The following is a 20,708-nucleotide window of genomic DNA, read 5'->3' on the forward strand; positions in this document are numbered from 1 at the left end:
AAAAACGTTTTTGAGTTGAAATTCACATAACGTACAATTAACCATTTTAAAATGTACAATTCAGTGGTATTTAGCGTATTCACAATGTTGTGCAACTGCCAGCTCTCTCTAGTTTCAAAAGTTTTTCAGGACTTCCCTGGCAGTCCAGTGGTTAAGACCACGCTTCCACTGCAGGGGACGCAGGTTTGATCCCTGGTCGGGGAACTAAGATCCCGCATGCTGCGTGGCGAGGCCAAAAAAACAAAACAAAACTTTTTCATCACTCCATAAGAATACTCCATACCCACTAAGTAATCATTCCCCATTGTCCCCTCCCCACATCTCTTGGTTTCCTCTAATCTGCTTTGCGTATTCTGTGTATATCACATAAAAGGAGTCAAGCAACATGTGACCTTTGTGTTTGGCTTATCTCACTTAGCATAATATTTTCAAGGTTCATCCAAGTTGTAGCATTATCCGTACTTTATTCATTTTTTGTGACTGACTAATATTCCATTGCATGTATCATAGTTTGTTATCCATTCATCCACTGATTAACATTTGGCTTGTTTCCACCTTTTGGTTATTATGAATAATATCTCCTACAAACATTTGTATACAGGTTTCCAGGTGGACATAAGTTTTCATTTCTCTTGGGTATATACCTACATTTGGAATTATTGGGTCATATGGTAATTTAATGTTTAACTTTTTTGAGGAACCACCAAACTATTTTCCACAGCAACTGCACTGTTTTGTATTCTCACCAGCAATGTACAATTTCCTATTTCTCCACATCCTTGCCAATGCTTGTTACTTAACTTTTTTTTGCTTGTTGTTTATATTAAAGCCATCCTAGTGATTGTGAGGAGATATCTCATTATAATTTTAATATGCATTTCCTTGATGATAAATGATATTGAACATCTTTTCATGTGCTTCTTGGCCATTTGCATATCTTCTTTGGAGATATATCTATTCTAGTCCTTGCCCATTTTTAACTTGGGTAGTTTGTCTTTTCATTGTTTGAGTTGTAAGAGTTCTTTATATATTCTGGATATCCTTATCAGATATGGGACTTGCAAATATGTTGCCCATTCTGTAGGTCATCTTTTACATTCTTGAGAATATCCTTTGATGCACAAAAGTTTTAATTTTTGATGAATTTATCTATTTTTTTCTCTTGTTAGTTGTGCTTTTGGTATCAAATTAAGAATCCATTGCCAAGTCCAATGTCATGAAGATCTACCCCTATGTTTTATCTAAGAGTTTTATAATTTTGGCTCTTATATTTCAGTTATTGATTCATTACGAGTTTTTTTTTTTTAATTTTAAAGAATATTTATTTATTTGGCTGCACCGGGTCTTAGTTGTGGCACATGGGATCTTTGTTGCTGCATGCAAGATCTTCACTGCGGCATGCAAGATCTTTTAGTTGCGGCATGCAGGATCTAGTTCCCTGACCAGGGATCGGACCCGGGCCCCCTGCGTTGGGAGCATGGAGTCTTAACCACTGGACCACCAGGGAAGTCTCTATGAGTTAATTTTTGTATATGGAGTAAGGTTAGGGTCCAGCTCTGTTCTTTTGCATGTGCTTATCCAGTTGTCCAGGAATCATTTGTTGAAGACACTATTCTTTCCCCACTGGGTGGTCTTGGCACCCTTGTTGAAAATCAATTGGTAATAGATGTTTAGGTTTATTTCTGGACTCTCAGTTCTATTCCCATTGGTATATGAGTCTATCCTATGCCAGTACCACATTATTTTGATTACTGTAACTTTGTAGTAAGTTTCAAAATAGGGAAGTGTGAGTCCTCCTATTTTGTATTTCTTTTTCAATATTGTTTTGGCCATCCATGGTCCCTTATAGCTCCATATGAATTTGAGAATCAACTTTTACATTTCTGCAAAAAGACCATTAGAATTTTGATAGGGATTGCATTTAATTTGTAGATCAGTTTTGGGGGAATTGCTATCTTAATTTAATATTGTCTTCTAACCCATGAACATAGGAACTCTTTTTATTTATGTAGGTCTTCTTTAATTTATCTCAGTAACGTTTTGTAGTTTTCAATGCACAAGTCTTTTTTAAAAAATATTTATTTATTTATTTGGTTGCACTGGGTGTTAGTTGCAGCATGCAGGATCCTTAGTTGTGGCATGCGAACTCTTAGTTGCGGTACACATGTGGGATCTAGTTCCCTGACCAGGGATCGAAGCTGGGCCTCCTGCATTGGGAGCGTGGAGTCTTCTCAATGCACCACCAGAGAAGTCCCAAAGCACAAGTCTTTTACCTCCTTGGTTACATTTATTCCTAGGTATTTTATTCTTTTGGATAATATTGTAAATGTAATTGTTTTCTTAATTTCCTTTTTGGATTGTCTATTGCTATAATTATGGTTTTTTAATTAAACTTTTTATTTTGAGATAATTGTAAATTCCCATACATTTTTGGAAATAATACTGAGATATTCTTTATACCTTTTACCTAGTTTCTCCCACTGGTAACATTTTGCAGAACTATAGTATAATATCACAACCAGGGTATTGACATGGATACAATAAAAATGCAGAACATTTACATTACCACAAGGATCACTTCTGTTTGTCTTTTTATAGCTACACCTACTTCCCTTCCTCCCCCTCCTCTTTAACGCATGGCAACCACTAATCTGTTCTCCATTTCTATAATTTTGACATTTCAAGATTGTTATATAAATGGAATCATGTAGTATGTAAGCTTTTGGGATAGACTTTTTTCACTCAGCATTATTCCTCAAGATTCACCCAGGTTGTTGCATGTATCAATAATTTGTTCCTTCTTTTTGTTGAGTAATAGTTCATGGTATAGATGTACAACAGTTTGTTTAACCATTCAGCAGCTCAAGTATATCTGGATTGGTTGCAGGTTTTGGTACAGGTTTTTGTGAGAACATAAGTTTTCATTTCTTGCCCATTAGGATGGCTGCTATCAAAAAAAACCAGTAAACAATAAATGTTGGCAAGTATGTGGAGAAATTGGAATGCTTATATACTGTTGGTGGGACAGCCACTGTGAAAAATAGTATGGAGGTTCCTAAAAACATTTTTAATGACCCAGCAATTCCACTTCTGGGTATATACCAAAAGAATAGAAAGCAGGGTCTAAGAGACATTTGTACACCATGTTCATAGAAGCATTATTCACAATAGGTAATAAAATGAGTTAGGAAGTGTTCCCTCATCTTCAATTTTTTGGAAAAGTTTGAGAAGGATTGGTATTAGTTCTTTATGTGTTTAGTAGAATTCAGCAGTGACACAATCAGGTCCAGGTGTTTTCTTTGTTGGGAGATTTTTTAAATTATTGATTCAGTCTCCTTACTAGGTCTATACAGATTTTCTATTCCTTCATGATTTAGTGTTATCGGTTTTAGGCTTCTAGGAATTTATCCATTTCTTCTAGGCTATCCAATTTGCTAACATACAGTTGTTCATTATAATCCTTCTTATCTCTGTAGAATCAGTAGTAATGTACCCACTTCCATTTCTAATTTTAATAATTTGAATCTTCTCTTTTTTTCTTGGTCAGTCTAGCTAAAGGTTTCTCAATTTTGTTGATCTTTTCAAAGAACCAGCTTTTGGCTGCACTGATTTTCTCTATTGTTTTTCTATTCTCTTTTTCATTTATCTATGTTCTAATTGTTATTATTTCCTTCCTTCTGCTAGCTTTGGATTTAGTTTGTTCTTCTTTTCTTAGTTCTTTAAGTTTTTAAGTTAGGTTGTTGACTTAGGATCTTTTTTGTTTTTTACTGTGATTTTAGCTATAAATTTCCCCCTTAGCGTTGCTTTTGCTGCATCCTTTGAGCTTTGGTATATGGTGTTTTTTGTTTGTTTGTTTTAAATATTTATTTATTATGTGGGGTGGTGGTGGGATGAATTGGGAGATTGGGATTGACATATATACACAAATATGTATAAAATAGATAACTAATAAGAACCTGCTGTATAAAAATATAAATTAGGGGCTTCCCTGGTGGTGCAGTGGTTGAGAGTCCGCCTGCCGATGCAGGGGATGCAGGTTTGTGCCCCGGTCCGGGAAGATCCCACATGCCACGGAGCAGCTGGGCCTGTGAGCCATGGCCGCTGGGCCTGCGTGTCCAGAGCCTGTGCTCCGCAATAGGAGAGGCCACAACAGTGAGAGGCCCACGTACTGCAAAAAATAAAAATTAAAAAAAATAATAATAATTAAAAACAAAAAAAAGCTCAAAAAATTTATTTATTTATTTGGCTTCAGCGGGTCTTGGTTGTGGCATGTGGAATCTTTTAGTTGTGGCATGCAAACTCTTAGTTGTGGCATGTGGGATCTAATTCCCTGACCAGGGATCAAACCCGGGTCCCCTGCATTGGGAACACCGAGTCTTAGCCACTGGACCACCAGGGAAGTCCCGGTATGTTGTGTTTTCATTTTCATTCATCTCTAAGTATTTTATAACCTCCCTTGTGAGTTCTTCTTTGATCCATTTGTGGTTTAAGAGTGCGGTGTTTAATTTCCACAAATTTGTAATTTTTCCAGTTTTACTTCTGTTGTTGATTTGTAAATTCATCCCTTTGTGGTCAGAGAAGCTACTTTGTATGACATCTATCTTTTAAAATCTATCCAGACTTACTTTGTTGCCTAATATATGTTCTATTCTGAAAAATGTACCATGTATACTTGAGAGGAATGTGTATTCTATTGTTGTTGGGTAGAGTGTCATATATTTGTCTGTTAGATCCAGTTGGTTTGTTGTATTTTTTATGTCCTCTATTTCCTTATTTATCTTCTGTCTGGTTGTTCTAGCCATCATTGTGAGTGAAGGATATTGAAGTCTACAACTATTATTGTAGTAGTGTCTATTTCTTCCTTCAATTCTGTCAGTTTTTGCTTCATATACGTGATGGTCTGTCATTAGGTGTGTAAATGTTTATAATTGTTATATCCTTTTGCTGTACTGAACATTTTATTAATATGTAATTTCCTTCTTTATCTCATAATCTTTTTGATGTAAAGTCTATTTAGTCAGATATTAGTATAGCCACTTTTGCTCTCTTTTGGTTACTATTTACGTGGAATATCTTTTTCCAACCTTTTACTTTCGATTTATTTATGTCTTTGTATCTAGAATAAGTCTCATACACACAGCATGCAGTTGAATCATGAATTTTTATTCATTCTACCAATCTCTGTCTTTTGATTGGGGAATTTAATCCACTTACATTTAAAGTAATTACTGATGATGGGGGCCTTACTTCTGTCATTTCACTATTTGGTTTCTATATGCGTTATAGCTTTTTTGACCCTCATTTCCTGCATTACTGTCTTCTTTTGTGTTTAGTTGATTTTGACTCCTGATCTCTCTGACCTCCCTTCTATGCCCCCAGGACCCACGCGGCCTGGATGGGGTGGGTACCGGTCTGGGAGCTCAGCAGGCTCCCTGGCCTGAGTGGGCCAGGCAATCACCCTCCACTCCTCTCCTGCTCTTCCCAGAGAGTCCCTCCCAGCTGCTTCTCCTGATCTCCCCAGCCTCAGGGGCGCTGATCCTGTCTGGCCTCCACTTCTCCTCCCCCCTCAGTCCCCTATGACCAACTGGTTCACTTTGGGGTTCCTTCTGTCTCCTTGGGCATCAAAGTCCCCCACCAGAGGCTGGCAGGTGCCCTAGTTGTGGGGAGACACTAACTCCATGTCTTCCCACATGGCCATCTTGACTCCCACTACTCTCATTTCCTTTTGTTTATATTTCATAGCTGTTCTCTCTGTGTGTGTGTGTGTGTGTGTGTGTGTGTGTGTGGCTACCATGGGGGTTACATCTAGCATCCTAAAGTTATAACACTAATTTGAATTTTTACTGTCTTAACTTCAGTAACATACAAATACTCTGTACCTTTACAGCCCCTCTGTCTTCACCCCTTTCAGTTGATGTCACAAAATTCATCTTTATACATTGTGCCCCCCAAAACATAACCTAATAATTCTTTTAAATGCATTAGTCTCTTTAGTTATGTAGAAAACAAAAATGGAATTACAAACCATTGTTAGAATAATATTAGCTTTTGTAATTGCTCAATGATTTACCTTTATTGAAATCTTTATTTCTTCATATGGTTTCAGATTACTGTCTAGTGTCCTTTCATTTCACCTTGTAGGACTCCCTTAAGCATTTCTTGCAGGGCAAGTCTAGTAGTAATGAACTCCCTCAGCTTTTGTTTATCTGGAAACATCTTAATTTCTTTCTCACTCTCACAGGAGTTTGGCCAGATATAGGATTCTTGTTGGACAGTTTATTTCTAGCCTCCAACGTTTCTGGTGAGAAATCTGCTGACTTTCTTATTGAGGATCTCTTGTATGTGATTATTCACTTCTCTCTTGCTGCTGTCAAGATTCTCTCTTTATCTTTGGCTTTTGAAAGTTTGACTATAGTGTGTCTCAGTGTGGATCTCTTTGAGTTCATCTTACTTGGAGTTTATTGAGCTTCTTTGATGTTTATATTCATGTCTTTCATCAGATTTGGGAAGTCTTCAGCCATTATTTCTTCAAATATTTTCTCTACATCTTTCTCTCTCTCTTCTTTTTCTGGAACTTCCACAATGTGTATGTTGGTCTGCTTGGTAGTGTCCCACTGGTCCCTTGGGCTCTGATCACTTTTCTTCAGTCTTTTTCTTTCTGTTCCTCAGTATCAACAATTTTTATTGTCCTGTAGTCAGGTTTACTGATTCTTTCTTTTGCCTATTCAAATCTGAATGTAAATTCTCTAGTGAATTTTTCATTTCAGTTATTGTACTTTTCAGCTCCAGAATTTTTTGTTTGTTTCTTTTCTTGTTAGGTTTTCTATCTCTTTATTGATACTTCTATTTTGTTCATATACAATTTTCTTGACTTTCTCCACATTTTCCTTTAGTTCTTTGAGCATCTTTAAGACAGTTCTTTTAATGTGTTTTCTACATAGCTTAAACATAAATATGGATTATGGAAAAGTAACTTGACAGTCCATTCACACTGACACAGTCAAATCACTTAGGGAATGTAGCCAAGGAAATAAATAAAACTCATGTTTATTATAATATTAATTGGAAATTTGGAAGCAACATGCTCTCCAACAACCAGGGAGCACTTATCATAAGTAGCACTTATCAGCATGATAAAATATAGTCCAGCTTTTAATTTATGAAATACATTAATAATATAAAGAACTTTCTCATAATGTCAAGTAAAAAGAGCCAGATTTTTAAAAAATTGTATGGTTGTTATAATCATGATCGTATAAAAAAGATTAACAGAGATCCTACCAATAAGTGCACCAAAATATTAAGTTTTTGTGTTTGATTATGGAATTATAGATGACTTCTAAAATTTTATCTCTTCTCTATTTCCCAAATACATATTCCTCATTGAGCATTTATTACTTTTTTATCATCAAAACAAACTTTATTAAGTATATATCTGGGTACAACTATAAGTAATGTAGAGATATAACTATAGGGTTGTTTTCTTGTTGATTTGAATTCTTCCACAACAAGAAATGATAAAGCCTTCAGCTGGTGATGGCTGAAGAATATGGCTTCTGCATTGTTCTGCCTGCCTGAATTCTCTTCCTGTGTCAGTTTGCTTCAGTATTATTATTATTATTTTTTTAAATTTTAATTATTTATTTATTTTGGCTGCATTGAGTCTTCATTGCCACGCAAGGGCTTTTCTCTAGTTGCAGCGAGCAGGGACTACTCTTCGTGCAGTGCAGGGGCTTCTCATTGCGGTGGCTTCTCTTGTTGCAGGGCACAGGCCCTAGGTGCATGGGCTTCAGTAGGTGTGGCACGTGGGCTCAGTAGTTGTGGCTCACAGGCTCTAGAGCACAGGCTCAGTAGTTTGGCGCACGGGCTTAGTTGCTCCGCGGCATGTGGGATCTTCCCGGACCAGGGCTTGAACCTGTGTCCCCTGCATTGGCAGGCGGATTCTTTTTTTTCAGTACGCGGGCCTCTCACTGTTGTGGCCTCTCCCACCGCGGAGCACAGGCTCCGGACGTGCAGGCTCAGAGGCCATGGCTCATGGGCCCAGCCGCTCTGCGGCACGTGGGATCTTCCCGTACTGGGGCACGAACCCATGTCCCCTGCATCGGCAGGCGGACTCTCAACCACTGCGCCACCAGGGAAGCCCGCAGGTGGATTCTTAACCAGTGCGCCACCAGGGAAGCCCCAGTATTATTTTTTATCTTCTATCTCCTTCTTACTTATTCCTTGTCTACTCTAACAAATGACTAACTGATATTTTTCCTTCTCAGCATACCCAGTTGTGGTCTACAGACCCCCACCACCAGGATATGGAGCATCACCTGCGGGATATGGAGCCCCGCTTGGGGGATATGGAGCCCCACCTGCGGGATATGGAACCCCACCAGTGACATATGAAGCCCTGCCTGCAGGGTATGGAGCCCCACCAGCTGGAAATGAAGCCCCACCTCCAGCATATGAAGCTCCACCTGCTGGAAATAGAGCTGCCTCTCACAAATCTGTGGCAGCCCAGCCAGAGGCTTCTCTTCCATCTACCTCATCTTCTCAGGCTCATTTACCACCTTCTAAGAAGTAAACATTGAAGACTCACCAAGCAAAGGGCACCCTAAAACTGAAGTCACAATAATAAGGATGACTCAGGTATGTGGTTAAAGGCCTGTCTCAGATAGCTGTCACACCCTTTGGAAAGGCAACCTTAGAGGGAAGATGAAGCTTTACTTCCATGCCTAGATTTTAGAGGCAGAGTCAACTCTTGATTAGATGGGCTAAAGGAGAAGTAGAATTGTAGAGCTAATTCTCCAGTAATTTGGTGTACATTGGGCTGCATTTTTTTTAACATGCCTTGAGTGAGTGTGGAAAAAATGTCCTGCATTTTCCCCTCCCTCATTCAAGAAACATTTATTATGCTCATTTTGCTAGGAACTAAGATATATATTTAAAAATATCAACTTGAACACTTTGTTGTTTTTCATAGCATTATTTATATTAGTGAATGGATGGGACAACTTAAATTTTCAGTAGTGAGAGAGAATTTCACAAGTTATGGTATATCCATACAATGAAATATTATGCAGCCATTGAAAATGATATCTAGAGGTAGGGGAAGCCTTCTATAAGAAGACCAAAAACAATGAAGAAATAAAGGAAACCAGTGATAAATTTGACTATAACAAAATTTGAAACTTCTGTATGACCAAAGTTAAAAGATAGGCAAGAGACTAGGAGAAACTGATTTCCAACATATATATTAAACAAACAAATAGTTTGTAGTCAGAATATATGTACTTCTGCAAATCAACCCAAAATAAAAAATGGACAAAAGATGTGAATTCTCAATTAATTGAGGCAATAGCATGACCAAGAATCATTTGAAAAGATGTTTGTTCAACCTGACTAGTGTTAGCTAAATGCAACTTGAAATGAGAATTTTTATTTCTAAAGATTTACAAACATTAAAAAGATTGAGACAGGGACTTCTCTGGTGGTCCAGCAGCTAAGACTCCGCGCTCCCAAGGCAGGGGGCCTGGGTTCGATCCCTGGTCAGGGAACTAGATCCCGCATGCCACAACTAAAGATCCCACATGCCACAACTAAAAAGATCCCGTATGCCACAACTAAAGATCCTGCATGCCAAAACTAAGACCTGGCACAGCCAAATAAATAAATAAACACTAAAAAAAGAAAATGATTGAGACAATTGACGAGGTGACTTCCACCTCGGGCCTTTTTCTATGTTCCTTGTTGGGAACTGCCTGTAAGTGGCATCCATCCAAGCGAGAAACTAGCATAGGTTGCTGCGAAATGACTGTGCAGAGGTAGCCCCAAGCTGGCAAGGGATGGTCTGGGTTTTCTGGACTCTGTTTTTCTGGTAAAGGAACCCTGAGGACTGATCAGCTCTTGCAGGTCTAAAATCATGGCCCATGGACCAATAACATTCAAGTATGTGGCCATAGCGTTCTTTCAGCATGAGTGGGAATTCTCGACCTTGTTCAGAAGAAGTTGTACTGCAATGTGATGATGGAGAACTATAGTAACTTGGTCTCACTGGGCCATTCCATTTCTAAGCCAGACATAATTGTGTTATTGGAGCAAGGAAAAGAACCCTGGATGGTTGTGAGGGAAGAAACAAGAAACTGGAGTACAGGTTTGGATTCAAGTTATAAAATAATCAGTGATAGAAAAACGTTTATACCTGGAAAACATTCATCTCTTCTTCTGCATCAGAGAATTCATAGTGGTGAGAAACCCTATGAAGATGAAGAAAGTCGGAAGGCCTTTAGTGATGCCTCAGACTTTGTTCAACATGGAAAAGTTGATATTGGGGCAGACAGCCAGGACTCCAAGATGGAATCAGTTGTACCACTGAAGAAGAAGCTCCTGAATGTCAAACTAAGGGAGCTGGCAAGCTGGATACTAATGCGGGATTTCATCCTTAAAGGAACTGCTGGAGCGTTTCAAAGAGGTTATTACTGGTATTACAAGTATTTCAACATGAAGAAAGGGAGCATTGTAGGGCTTTCTATGTTGCTGGCAGCTTATGTGCTTTTCAGCTACTGCAGTTCTTACGAGGAACTTAAACATGAGCAGCCAAGTGAGTACCTCTGAAGAGGGCACACTCTGCATTCCTGACTATGACTTTTGCCCGGCACCCCTGAATCCTTTCATATCCTGATGCAGAATTAACACCCAAGAAAAGATGACTGGTTAAAAAAAAAAAAAAAAAAGGTCTCTCTTAGCAACTTTCAAGTATGTAATACAGTATTATTAACTATACTCACCATGCTGTACATTACACACCCGTGACTTATTTATTTTATAATTGGAAATTTGTAGCTTTTGACCACCTTCACCCATTTCACCCACTGCCTCTGGCGACCATCAATCTGTTCTCTGTATCTATGGCTTCAGTTTCATTTTTTTGTTTTTGATTTTTTAAAAAAATTTCACCTATGAGATCATACAGTATTGGTATTTGTCTTTCTCTGTCTGACTTCACTTAGTGTGATGCCCTCAAGATCCATCCATGTTGTCTCAAATGGCAGGATTTCCTTCTTTTTACAACTAATGTTTGATTGTATATGTGCCACATTTAAAAAAAATCCATTCATCTCGTGATGAACTCTTGTTGTTTCCTTGTCTTGGCTATTGCAGATGGCGCTGCCTTGAACACTGGGGTGCAGATATATTTTCTTTTATTTTTATTTTTAATAAATTTATTTATTTTATTTATTTATTTTTGTCTGTGTTGGGTCTTCGTTGCTGCGCACGGGCTTTCTCTAATTGCGGCGAGCGGGGGCTACTCTTTATTGTGGTGCGCGGGCTTCTCATTGTGGTGGCTTCTCTTGTTGTGGAGCACGGGCTCTAGGCACATGAGCTTAATAGTTGTGGCACGCGGGCTCAGTAGTTGTGGCTCGTGGGCTCTAGAGCACAGGCTCAGTAGTTGTGGCGTATGGGCTTAGTTGCTCCGTGGCATGTGGGATCTTCCCAGATCAGGGCTTGAACCCGTGTCACCTGCATTGGCAGGTGGATTCTCAACCACTGCGCCACCAGGGAAGCCCCAGATATATTTTCAAGATAGTGATTTTGTTTCTTTTGGATTGTTGACTTAAGAAAAAATGTACAACATGAGAGTTGTGAGTTAAATTTTATTTGGGGCAAAATGAGGACTATAGCCTGGGAGACAGCATTTCAGATAGCTCTGAGAAACTGCTCCAAAGAGGTAGTGGGAGAGGTCAGTATATATGTGATTTTGGTGAAGGGGGAGTACATGCAATCAAGTACATATTTTTTTTGCAGAAGGTTACTGCTAGTCACGAGGAGCAGACATCACCCTGAAGGATTTTAGTGCTTTACTAGATATGAGGAGATATAAGAATTGGGCTCATAAAATCAGCTCCTGAAAATACCTAACTATCTGAAGACCTGTTCTGCCAGTTTTCCCAGAGCACAGAGAACCTCATGTCTGCTCTCCAGCCTGAAATCCTTTCAGGGGGTGTTGAAAGTCAGCAGATGCAGCAGCACATTATTTAATCCTTGTAGAGGTAGATGGCAAGTGCCAATTTGTATTTGACAGGATGAAGGCCAGGAAGTGGATCTGCTGGGTTATATGGTAGTTCTAGCTTTGATTTTTTGAGGAACCTCCATGCTGTTTTCCGTAGTGGCTGCACTACTTTGCATTCCCTCCAGCAGTACATAAGGGTTCCCTTTTCTCTACGTCCTTGCCAACACTTGTTATTTCTTGTCTTTTTGGTAGTGGCCATTCTTACAGGTGTGAGGTGATATTTTATTGTGGTTTTGATTTGCATTTCCCTGATGACTGGTGATGTTGGGCACCTTTTCCTGTGCCTGTTGGCCATTTGTATGTCTTCTTTGGAAAAATGTCTATTCGGAGCCTCTCCCGATTTTTTTTTTTTTTTTTTTTTTTTGCGGTACGCGGGCCTCTCACTGTTGTGGCCTCTCCCGTTGCGGAGCACAGGCTCTGGACGCGCAGGCTCAGCGGCCATGGCTCATGGGCCCAGCCGCTCCGTGGCATGTGGGATCTTCCTGGACCGGGGCATGAACCCGCGTCCCCTGCATTGGCAGGCGGACTCTCAACCACTGCGCCACCAGGGAAGCCCCCCATTTTTTAATTGGATTGTTTGTTTGCTTTTCTATTAAGTTGTATAAGGATTTTTAAAAAACATATTCTGGATTGTAAGTCAACTATACTCCAATATAAAATTTAAGAAAAGACCAAAAAACTCAAGTGTTGGGAAGAATGTGGGGAAAAGATTATTTTTTATACACTATTGGTGGGAGCATAACTTGGCATGCCTTTTTATTTACTTTTAATTAATTATTCATTTTTAAAAATTTTATTTATTTATACAGCAGCTTCTTATTAGTTATCTATTTTATACGTATTAGTGTATATATGTCAGTCCCAATCTCCCAATGGTATCCCTTTTTAGAAAGAAATTTGGCAGTACCTTTTTTTTTTTTTTTGGATGCACCATGCAGCTTGTGGGATCTTACTTCCCTGACCAGGAATTGAACCCAGGCCCTCATCAGTGAAAGCACCAAGTTCTAACCCCTGGACTGCCAGGGCATTCCCCAAGTACCTTTTAAAAGTTAAAATATTTCTAGTCTTTTTTTTTGTTTGTTTTTGTTGTTGTTTTTTTGCGGTACGCGGGCCTCTCACTGTTGTGGCCTCTCCCGTTGCGGAGCACATGCTCCGGACGCGTAGGCTCAGCGGCCATGGCTCACGGGCCCAGCCGCTCTGCGGCATGTGGGATCTTCCCGGAGTCCCCTGCATCAGCAGGCGGACTCTCAACCAGTGCACTACCAGGGAAGCCCAAAATATTTCTACTCTTGATTTAGCAGCTTCACTTCTCAATATCCATTCCTAAGAAATACTTGCACGTGTGCACAACAACGTGGGACGATTTCATTACATTCATTGTTTCTAACAGCACCAAATTAGAAATATCCTATATGTCCATTAATAGTAAATATTTAAACTATGGAACTTGCATGCTACATATGCAAAAATTTCTATACCTTATTGTTAAATGAGAAAAACAAGTTTTATGCTACAGTAACTTTTAATTCCATCAGACTGAATGCCCCCTTTTAGAAAAAATATTTTGTAATGTCTCCTTTACTTCATTGGAATGAAATTCGTAGACAATTGCACAGGATTCTGCACTATTTCAACCAAAATCAACCCAAGGCCATAAATGTGATATAAAGAAGAATAGAAGAGTATTTTGGGTGTAAAGTTTTAAGTATTTTAATATACATATAAATGCTTAGATTCCACCGTACTAGAAGACACAAAGAAGTAATCAAGTGCTCACTCACCATGTGTAGATTCACTTTAGTTGTAAAGTGATATATGTATGCCTATTGGTGACTTGAATATCATGGTGGCATTGCCATTGGCAATATTGTTTTCCAAAATGATAAACATTTCTTGACAAATTTCCAAATAAAACGAAGTTTAATTTTCCCTCGATTTCCACAGTGGTTGAATTCCTGAAAAGTTCTGTCTATATTAAAATCATTTGGAAAAAAAAAAAAAATCATTTGAGCTCTAGGCTCAAATGATTATAAGCATGTATTTCACCTACATCAATGGCCAGGGATTCATCTGAAAGTCATGAGCGGGTATAGGATGATTTTTTGTTGTGAGGAACTGCCCTATGCCTTTCAGAATGTCTAGCATCTTTAAGTACCACCAGTGGCCTCCAGTTATGATAACCAAAAATATCCCCACTTATTTCCTAATCGCTCCTTCAGGGGTAATGCCATCCCTGCTGAGAACCACCATTCTAGAGTATTCTAGACTACTCAAAGGTTTTCAGCCTCTTAAGAGCTCACTGTTCTCTCACTCTGTCCAAGTTCCTAATTTCGTTGGCCTTTCATTACTTTCTTGCAGGTTTAATTTATTTGTTAAGCCACATGAAAGTGAGGCATTAAAAATTTAATTCTTTTTAGATATTGTATAGCAGAAGGGTTTCAGGGGCTCCAGTCCACAATATTACTAGACACAGAAGACATTTAAACCAAAACATTTTTTCTATGCATATTTATATGTAGTTGAGAACATGCTATATATATATAGTGTTTCAGCTATTTTACAAACAAGTTTATAGGTTTTTTTAAAAAATAACTTTATTGAGATATAATTGATATATTAAAAACATATATATTTGATGAATTTTATAGGTTTTTTTTTGGCCACACTAGGGATGGAACCCAGGCCCTCAGCAGTGAAAGCACCGAGTTCTAACCACTGGACCACCAGGGAATTCCCTTAAAAAGTTCTTCATAAATATCATTAGTGGCTACATAATATTCTGACATGGTTACACCATTACATATTTTCTTGATCCCTATTTAAGATATTTGATTTGTTTGCAGGTTTTTGCTATTACTAACAGCATTGTTAACTTCTCTGTTATGCAGAGCTTTAAAAATTTGAGGGGGGTGTCATTTCCTTAAAACAGATTAGAGTTATTGATTGACTCTCATTGTAATAATTAGGAAACCAGATCTTCTATATTCCCAAGGACAGCCTTTCCCAAGGAAGTCAGGGGGGTGTTATTTAAGGGTGTTATGTGAAAAAAGGGGTTATTGAGTCATATATATTTGAAAAAGCTAGGTAAACTGATTTCTTCATGACTTCATGACTTCTCAGCACCTATAATGAACATCATAAATTTCCAAGAGGGAGAGATTTTCAATTATACACCTTTTTTCAAAATTATTTGACCTTAGACTATTTAATTCACTAAACACTTTGGAAAAACTATGGTTCAGTGGAACAAAGTTTGGGAAACACTTTCTGGGATATTAGAATTAAAATGGACTTCAAAGCTTTTTCCAACAATGAGGCAAGTCAAAGATCATTCTTCCTCCCATTCCAAGAAAAAGAGTTTCATGTCCAGTTTACAGAGAACAGGAGATCTTCTTAAAGAAGCTATATAATAATATAGAGAGCAGCTAGCTGCTGCTCCCTCTTAGTTACTGGCATTGAGTCATGCATGGGTCTACGAAACTGCAGTGTCAGTAGCACACGGGACTGCCTGTATGCCCAGTCCTGGCACATTATGCTCGTTAGTATTCAAGGCTCTGCAAGGTCTGGCCCTTCCAGTGACCTCTCCAGCCAAGTGACCCAGCTGAGCATGACCTTTGCCTCTGTACCTTCCTCTCCACGTGTTCTACTCATCTTTCAAAACAGCCCAGAAGTCCTTTCTTCTAAGAAGCTTTTTCTGAACTCCCCTTCTAAGATAATTGCCCTTCTACTGAGCTTGTATGGTACCCTTGGAGTGTTTCTGGTGAAATACTGTGCCAGTCCTATTGGGATTGTCTGTGTGCTCATCTCCTCCACAACCCGTGAGCTCCTTGAGAGCAGAGCCTGTATCTCATTGCAGGGGCGCCTAGCAGAAGGCACCGCATAGAGTGGGTGTCTAGTAAACATTTGTAGAGTGAATAAATTGTGTTTATTCACTCTACAGCACGAGTAAATTGTGTTTCTTGATTTATGATATACACATACATATACAACACATTCATACACCCCTGAGTTCTGGCCACCAACTAAAGATTATAATTTGCAGAATTGGTTTTGTTTGGCAGACAGAAAGGATTAGAAATTAAAATTTCAGACTTTATAACAAATATTGGTGAGGATGTGGAGAAAAGGGAACCCTTGTACACTGTTGATGGGAATGCAAATTGGTGCAGCCACTGTGGAAAACAGTATGGAGTGTCCTCACAAAACTAAAATTAGAACTACCATATGATCCAGCAATTCCACTCCTGGGTATATAGCCAAAGAAAATGAAAACACTAATTTGAAAAGATATATACACTCCAGTGTTCATAGCAGCATTATTTGCAATAGCCACGATATGGAAGCAACCTAAGTGTCCATCAACAGATGCATGAATAAAGAAGATGTGGTGTGTGTACACACACACACACACACGCACGCACACGCACACAAAATGGAATACTACTCAGGCGTTAAGAAAAAGAATGAAATTTTGCCATTTGCAACACCATGCATGGACCTGGAGGGCATTATGCTAAGTGAAATAAGTCAGACAGAGACAGACACTGTGTGATCTCACTTACATGTGGAACCTAAAAGACACAACAAACTGGTGAGTATAACAGAAAAAGAAACAGACTCACAGATACAGAGAACAAACTAGTGGTTACCAGTGGGGAGAGGGCAGGGAGGAGGGGCAGGATAGGGGTAGGGTTCAAACTACTACATATAAAATAAATAAGCTACAAGGGTATATTGTACAGTACAGGGAATATAGCCAATATTTTATCATAACTATAAATGGAGTATAATCTTTAAAAATTGTGAATCACTATGTTGTACCCCTGAAACTTATATAATATTATAAATCAACTTTACCCCAATAAAAATAAATAAATAGATTGACATAAAAAATTTTTTTTTTGGATTTTGGAGAAAGCTGTCTCTTCTCTGGCCGATTGAGTTGAACAGCCCTGAAGGCATGGTTGTATTTCACCTCTTCCTACCTCACAGCCACAGTTTGTATGGTTCTTACTGGCCAAAGCCACCACGGGCAAGGGGGTCCCATAGAACTCATCTGGTGTTTAAAGGCCTTTGAAAATGACCTAATGACTATTACTATAGCTAGGTGCCAGGCAAGTGCTAAAGCACTTCAGAGGCGTATCTCACCATAGCAATCCAGTGAGGATGAAAATCTATTAATATCTTCATGTTACAGCTAAGCACACTGAAGCTTGGCAACCTTAGGAAATGAAAGAATCCACAGCTGTTGAGGTGGAGGCAGGACATGGACCCTCACCTCTGCTCCTGAGCATCCTCTCTTCATCCCACAGGTGCCAAGCGTAGGAGGCGTTCCCTGTGCACGTAGCGGCCTGATCCTCTCCACACACCCGTGAGGTCCTGGTGAGCTCTGAGTCTCTTTTCCTGCTGCAGGCTTGATCCCTGGTGATCAGAGGGCTTAGAAAATCAACTGTGTCAAACGTGGTTTAGCAGGTCAGAGGAGGGCTCAGATTTCTCACAGGACCAGTAGATTGGTTCCAGATCTTCTGCTGCCATGTAATTGGGGTGCAGGGCTTGCTGAGAGCCTGAGGTCAGCTGCCCTTGAGTCAGCTCAACTGGCACCGGAAAGAGAGAATCTTGAGATCTTTGGGTTTTTCATGGCCTTATGCCCTCATCTCCCATCACAGCCCCAGACCTAAAGGTCTTAATTGCCTTAGCGATGGCTCCGAGTAAAGGGTACTTATAACAGATGGGAAGGTGAAGAGTTTGAGAGGGGCAGTAATTAGGTCAATTGACCGGCCCGTTTATTAACTATCTATTCGTGCCCAGCACCCTGCCAGGCACTTCACATGCATAATCCAGTGAGGTGGGTGCTTGGACTCCAATCTCATAGATGAAGAAACTGGGCCCGAGGGAGGAGCAAATTGTCAAAGGCGCACAGCTGGCTGGAAAGCGACAGGGCGAGATCCAAACCTAGGTTTCCCTTTTCATTCAGACACTCATTTGTTGAGTGCCTTTTGTGTGCCATTTCTATGCACTTTATCAGTCAACAAAACAAACAAAAATTCCTGCTCTTATGGAGCTTACATTCTACTAATACGAAGACACAGCCAATATATTTTTAATATATTTATATATATATAAAATGTTATGATATAACTAGGCGTATCATATTCATACTGCTGGAAAAGCAAAGACAGAAGTTATTAAGAGCTATGAAAAAATATAGAGCAAAGTAAGGGAGATTGGGAAAACTGGAAGATTGGCAGAGGGAGCAGATTGTAATACAGCCTTGTTGAGAAGGTAATATTTGAGGAACGATTTGAAGGGTAAAGGAGATGAGGGAGTAGCCACGCGGATATCTGGGGAAGAGCGCTCTAGGCAGAGGGAACAGCTAGTGTAAAGGCAGCTTAATTCCCAGGTTTCTTCCCTTATACCCAGTGCCTCAAAACACAGATGAATGCGAGAAGACTCCTGTTCTCAAGGAAGGAAAATGCTTGAAAACAGACCGCAAGCCAACCAGAGTGAGAGAGATCCGAACCAGCAAGTAAAACAGTTTGGGGATGGAGACTGATTTCTGCTCCCTTTCCAGACTGATTCCTAAAAAGGTTGTCGTTAGAAAACAGGCCTCCTTCCTGTCTATGTCCTGAGGATAAAAGAGAAGTCAGTGTAACCGAAGAAGCTAGGGTCACCCTGGTTTTCACCCCTGATTAAAGCCTGCTTGCTGTTGCATACCGCTCCTTGGCCTTGGGTCTCTCTGTTTCTGAGGGCATCTGTGATATGCATTTCCTGGTGCTGTTCCCTTGGGGCCTCCCAGTAGGGCAGCTTGGATGCACCCAGGCTCTCAGCTTCAGGCTGGGTGCTGCACTTGTCCTGCTTCAACTGTTCATTGTCTGGTTCCAAGAGAGATGATCTTCTCAGCTGAAGTCTCTGAATCCCCTTGATGGAGCACTTGCCTAAGTCAGGGAAGCCCATTCTCTGACTCTCCATGGAGAGGAGGGCCAGAATAAATTGATGTGAGAGCTTGTGGGACGACCACTTGTTTGTCGTACTGCCCAATATTGTGCCCTGGGCTTCCTAAGGATCAGTTCAGGTTAAGTACTTACTGAGGCTGCTCTGAGCCAGTCCTGTGCTCTGAGGAATCTGATATGCCCTGATCTCGAGGAGTAAACAGACTACCCCAGAGATAGACAATTTCATTACATTTTCCAAGTGTCCACCTTGTCTTGGACTCCACCCATCCCTAAAATATAAGATGGAAGCAGATAAGTACCACACCCTCTGTGTGGTCCCTGCAGGGAGGTTGTCTAGACCTCCTCCTGTTGGCTTGCTCTGCTGGTCTTATCTTCTCTGGTCATTAGACCTCTGATATGGCCTTGGCATACCTCAATATGGGCAAAAATAAATAGATATAAATAAATAAATAAAGCTGGAAAGGAACTTCCCTGGCGATCTAGTGGTTAAGACTCTGAGCTTCCATGCTTCCATTGCAGGGGGCATGGGTTCTATTCCTGGTCGGGGAACTAAGATCCCGCATGCCTCGAGGCACTGCCATAAATAAGTAAATAAAGGAACTAATTTAGAAATATTTCTGCTCAGGCTTGGGTTTTTCCCTTGGACCCAATTATGGCATTAGACTTCTGGCTTTTACCTGATGACCAATGAGAGAGACACTCCTAATTCCTTACATAAGTGCAGTGATAGAGGTCAGCACAGGGTTCAGAGGAGCGGTTCTGGCCAGCCCAAGTTGGTTCTGTAGGCTTCCTGGAGAAGGGGCTGTCTGCGTTGTTTTGATGCCCCAACCAGGAAGGCCTTTGGTCTGGGCATGTGGTCCAGCTTAGTAAGGAGACCGGTTGTCCCCTTGTGCCTGCACATCCTTCTGCTCCCTTCACAGACTGATTCCTAAAAAGGAGAAGAGCAGGTAAGGGGCTTGGAAGTCAACATTCCCATCCTCACAACAAGAAAAAAAAGCTGAATAAATTGAAAATCAGTTACTCTTCTTAGATCCATCAGAGAATTGAAGTCCTCAGGGCAAACTGCTGTCTGCAAAACTGGGGAGACAGGTGGATACAGAGAACCACGATTCACCGAAAACAAAACTCAAGAAAGGAAACCCCACCCATGGAGCCAGCATCAGGGTAGGAAAACTTAAACTGCAGTTGACGAATTGCTGGAGGCAATTCAAGCTTGTAGGCAAGCTTGAGAGTTAAAAATTTCAGGGGTCCAGTCCTTGGGAGGAGTCCAACATTTCTGTGAGTTCTACCTCTAGGAGCCCTACCAGCTCCCCACAGTAAAGAGTAGAGAAAAGAAAAACCCTTTGTACTTCCAGCAGGGGTAATGGAATAGTAGCTATTTTGAAATTACACCCAAAGCCTTTTATTCCCTTAACATGGCCTATTCTCAAGAGAAATCATTTAACCAGGGTCTAATTGACTGGGGTTTTACCAGAGCCTAACTGACCCAGGGAGGGAGAATACCCAACTCCAGTCCACTGTAACCTTCCATGCAGAGGAAGGGAAATGTCCAAGTCCAGCCCTAATTAGTCTTTCTGCCTCCACTAAGGGGGGTGGAATCCAACAACTGGGATACACTTGTGAAGGTCAAAGCCCAGGGGCAGAAGTCACTAAAAGTTTGACACCTAATCATAGGACTATAGAATTCTTCCTTTCCC

The 20,708-nt window shown here is 40.2% G+C and overlaps 2 protein-coding genes across 2 annotated transcripts in view; both read left to right on the forward strand.

Moving 5' to 3' along the window:
* Window positions 1–18,768, forward strand: part of WBP2NL (WBP2 N-terminal like) — a 37,028-nt gene extending 18,260 nt beyond the window's left edge. Inside the window, exons 6-8 of the mRNA XM_049694404.1 lie at window positions 8,268–8,637; window positions 17,371–17,440; window positions 18,479–18,768. Coding sequence (XP_049550361.1) covers window positions 8,268–8,572 — 305 coding nt within the window. The 3' untranslated portion in view covers window positions 8,573–8,637; window positions 17,371–17,440; window positions 18,479–18,768. The remainder of the gene's footprint in view (window positions 1–8,267; window positions 8,638–17,370; window positions 17,441–18,478) is intronic.
* On the forward strand, window positions 9,781–11,069 carry LOC117196472 (zinc finger protein 30-like). Its single transcript, XM_033405164.2, has one exon. The coding sequence runs from the start codon at window positions 10,012–10,014 to the stop codon at window positions 10,600–10,602; it is 591 nt and encodes a 196-aa protein (XP_033261055.1). The 5' UTR covers window positions 9,781–10,011; the 3' UTR covers window positions 10,603–11,069.
* Window positions 18,769–20,708: the final 1,940 nt, after the last annotated feature.

Source organism: Orcinus orca, chromosome 11 (assembly GCF_937001465.1).
Source record: "Orcinus orca chromosome 11, mOrcOrc1.1, whole genome shotgun sequence".
NCBI lineage: Eukaryota > Metazoa > Chordata > Mammalia > Artiodactyla > Delphinidae > Orcinus > Orcinus orca.

Coding starts and splice junctions, on each gene's coding strand:
- LOC117196472 (XM_033405164.2), top strand. CDS start 10,012: ATGATGGAGAACTATAGTAACTTGGTCTCACTGGGCCATTCCATTTCT.